This window comes from Plectropomus leopardus, chromosome 8, assembly GCF_008729295.1.
Source record: "Plectropomus leopardus isolate mb chromosome 8, YSFRI_Pleo_2.0, whole genome shotgun sequence".
Lineage (NCBI taxonomy): Eukaryota > Metazoa > Chordata > Actinopteri > Perciformes > Serranidae > Plectropomus > Plectropomus leopardus.
The window spans coordinates 35,536,732-35,540,858 of NC_056470.1; the positions used below are offsets into that span (position 1 = coordinate 35,536,732).

At 38.6% G+C, this 4,127-nt stretch overlaps 1 protein-coding gene across 1 annotated transcript; it reads right to left on the bottom strand.

Moving 5' to 3' along the window:
- Positions 1-6: 6 nt before the first annotated feature.
- On the bottom strand, positions 7-3,830 carry LOC121947030. Its single transcript, XM_042491902.1, has 5 exons — positions 3,367-3,830; positions 2,198-2,557; positions 1,871-1,912; positions 802-832; positions 7-354 (listed from the first exon to the last, which is right to left on the bottom strand). Exons 1-5 carry the CDS (start codon positions 3,808-3,810, stop codon positions 269-271), a joined length of 963 nt encoding a protein of 320 aa, XP_042347836.1. The 5' UTR covers positions 3,811-3,830; the 3' UTR covers positions 7-268.
- Between the last annotated feature and the right edge of the window lie 297 nt (positions 3,831-4,127).

A 4,127-nucleotide genomic window follows, 5' to 3' on the forward strand; every position in this document is an offset into this window, starting at 1 on the left:
GTTTTGTTCATGCGAATTTTATTAATTTATTTTGGAAATATATGTTATTTTGAATGTGGTCAGACTTCAGAGAATTAAGATAATATCTGAGATTCATTTGGTTTTGTAAACTTCAGTCAAAGTGAACTCCTCCCGATGAAATGCTGCGTGTTTGAAAACTGACGGAGCAGCGCCTCTGATGGCGTCTGAGTACATCACATTCACCAGGTTTTGATTTAATGATAAATCATTTTAGTTTTCCTCCAGAGTTGGTGCCAAAGGCCCAAGTTCAATTAATAGGAAAAAATATGATGTGTGGATGGATGGATGGATTTACCTCCTGGTTATTTCCTTCTTCACGAGGCCGATTTGTTCCTGCAAAGAGATTAATATGATGAGTTTTGACTTTTTCATTTTCAGAATGACACATAATTCCTGTTATGTGTTATTTTGTTTTTGTCATAAGTACAGTGTGTGTGCTACGGAAGCCTTGAGGGGCAAATGAGAAAAACTTTTTTTCTGGTGGTCCAAAAAAACGTTTTTTTTTTTCATGTGGGAAATACAGTGAAAAATACATTTTTGCCAGAAAAAAATATTTTGGGCGAGAACATTTTTTTTTTGTGAGAAAAAAGAAAAAAAATTGTGTGAGAAAAAAAAAATTCAAGAAAAAGAAAAAAATTTCACTCGGTTCCACACATGAAAAAAAAAAGTTTTTCTTCTCGCCAAATGTTCACTCTATTTGTGCCCTTCAGGGCCTCCGTAGCGTTCTGTTATGTGAAAGGTGTTTTTCTGTTTATATTAAAAAGGTTGAGACAGATTCACCTCCGTCAGCTGAGAATAATGTTTCCTCCTCCTGCAAAGAGTTTGATGCAAAGAGTTCGACATTTTTAGACAGAAAAACACAAAGCATAGAGTGAGGGCGTGTATAGAGTTAATGTTGTCACATGATCTCATCTGTTCCTGCTCACCATCTGTACCAATGTGTTTATATTCAAAATGATTCACAAATAAAACTGATCAGCAACACCCTGCTGAAAGCTTTGCTTCCACCCTGAATGTTATGGGGAAAACTGGAAGGTTGTACAGACAAGATTTTATTCTTATGTTTTTAGGAGAACATGACGATGCTCTGATCCTTTTCCACCAACAACCAGCTCAGTTCTGGTTCCTGCACCCAATTTTGAACCACTCAGAGCAAAAATAAAACCAAAAATAAATTTGTTTGGAACCTGACGAGTAGATTCTCAGCTGGAACTATAAAAAAATAAAATAAAATAAAAAATAGCAGATCTGAATTACGAGCCCTGATGACATTAGTGGGCGTGGAGAGAGAGGATGGAGAAGGCGAAACTAGAAAAGTAAAATGAGAAATGTGCTTAACGTACCAGCGGAGATGTGTTCAGAAAGGGAGGAAGAAGAATAAAAAGCAAAGAAGAAGGGTAGGGGAAAAGGAAGACAAATAACGAATCCATGGGGATCCATCAGTAAAACATTATCTATATCTTTGAAATCATGTGTCTGTAACCCGCAGAGCACAATGTCTGAGGAGGCAAAAACATGTTCACCGCCGGGGACTGGAACTCACGGCCCTCAGGCACCGAGTTAATATTAAGATGAGCTGGTTTGGTGGAAAAGAGTCGAACTCTGAAAGAAAAAAGGTCTCTTTTGGTTCCAAAGTGGGAAAAGCTTAAAGAGAGTCGGAGGAGCTGATGCTGACTGAATGTCACCAGTTCTGCAGATGTTTGGACCATCAGGTCATGAAGAGTCAGAGGATCGCCAAACTGAGAGATTCAGCCTCTGGGGATCATGAACTCTGTGTAAAGTTTCCAGATGAAAAGGACAAAGGCATGTGAGGCTCGACGGGGAGAGAAAACACATGCTGGCTCTTTACCTGGTTTTCCGCTGCTCTACCTGAGCCATCTCCTCTTCCTCCCTGCAAAAGGTTTCAAAGAGAGAAAGTTTCAAACAAACGGAAATCAAAGTTTTTCAGAAACAAGATTAAAAGGATTGAAATTTCATAAAATTAGCACGTGTACAATTAATGCTGTTGTCACATTAATCATCTCCATCATGTGAGAAATGAGTTTGTATTTAAAATGATCAATAAAACTAAACACAATCACAGTTTGGACTCTTCTTCTAAAATTGTAGAAAGCTATGCTGAAAAAGACAGTGAGCAGAAATGACTGTGAGACAGTTCATGAGATCAGACGCAGACCTGTGCTCCGTCGTTGCCGCCCTCGTTGCTCGTGTTTTTTTTTTCCTGCCACTCTTTCCGCTGTTTTTCAGAAAGAGTTGGTTCGGCAAACGTCTTTATCACATCTTCAGCAACATTCAAACATTTTTCCCATTTTCCGTCATTTATCTTGGCCATGAAGGCGTCACTCAACTTGTCTTTTGCTGACTCTGTCAAAATGTCTTTCAGCACATTTTCTTCTTCGTCCAAAATCACTTGGTAGTATAAGATGTCTTTGTTGCAACATCTACAATTCTCACAGCTGTTGCAGCAACATTGTTGGCAAACTGATGACAGAAAGGCAACCACAAGGAGAACAAGGAGAAGAGACATGCCAATAATCTGAAAAAAGAGGAAACAAAGACGGTTAAATTGCTATAATCTTGTTCCATTAGCTTTAGATCATAAGTTTCTCCATAAAAACAGACTTTATTAACTTCTAACAAACTAAATGTACAGCGGGATTTAACTGATATTATTTACCACAAACGTCTGTTTCTGTGTGTGTGTGTGTGTGTGTGTGTGTGTGTGTGTGTGTGTATGCAGCCGTCTGGAGGGAAGTTTACCAATGTTCATCTACACACACTACTCACAATATTTTGAAAAAGCTGGTTGAAAATCTGTGAAATATCCCTTTAATCTACCTCATCCAGCACTCAGTAGAAACACTGAAGTTGCTTTTCTCTTTAAATGAAATAATGTTATCATTTTATCTTGGCACAAAAAATGTAATTTTTCCAACGTAAACTTGTTGAACGTCACTCTAGTGCTGCTTTCTGACACCTTTTACAAGTATTTTAACCTGTGACCGCCGAGCACATTGATGCAGTTTCTTTTGAATAATGGGAAACAAAATGCAATGTGCAACTTAGAAAGAAAAACAGACAGACAGAAATCGCAAGAAATTAATAGATTTAGAAGATGATTTTTAAAAGGCGAGGAAAAAAATGTTAAGGAAAAAAACAGGGGAAAACATTTGTTTATTTGTCTATTTATTTACTTTAAAAAAAAAAAAAATCACAAATCAAAGTTTCAAATGCTGTTCTCAGCCTCGATAGAGCACGGCGTTACTGCGTTCAGATAATACAGTGATGAAAAAGGACCAGAGTGAGACTGGAATAACAGACTGAGTGATGTGTACAGACACTCACCATGGACTCGTTTTTCAGTTCAGCGATGGTGGTTTGGTCCTCAGCCGTCAGGTTTGTCTTGGCTTTACAGGCTAACTTGTCATTATTCTTACAGCAAATGAACCAGTCTCCATCAATCAGCACAGAGATGACCCATGCCAGACCGACAAACGCTGCCTTGATAACATGATACAAGAAATTGCAAAAACTTCCAACACAGGAATACGAAAATTCCCGTTTACATGTCTGTTTCCAGGCTCTCAGATATGTCTTGTCTGTCCAGAGCTGTGCAACAAACAGAATAAAAAATGGTACGGCCATGAAGACGTTGCAGTCACGATCTTTATCTTCACAATTGCATGTCAAATCATGATCAAGCACAACACTGTGAACAAAAATCACAATGATTGCGACAAAGGTGCCCAGTTTTTTGAGAGCAAAACTTGGGAATATGCTTTTCTTCATCTTTGCTGCAAAGTCTGCATCTGCTGAGAGCTAAACTCTGTGAATACTTAAACAGGATGCGAAACCGCCCTGCCCTGTTTCCTGAAGGATGCTTCCACTTCAGAGTTTGACAGGGGTGTTAGTGCAAAACATTTTTTATGTCCAAAGTGAAACTGACCTTGTCTTTCAGGAACTTGTGGAAACTTGATTTACTTTAATTCCTTGAAACATCCTTAAATCCAAGAAATGTCCTAAAATCCTAGAAACATGTATGGGCCTGCTGTTACTGGCCTCCTGTCACTTTGCAAAAGTGGCCCCCAAACGCAGCACGTTGAGTG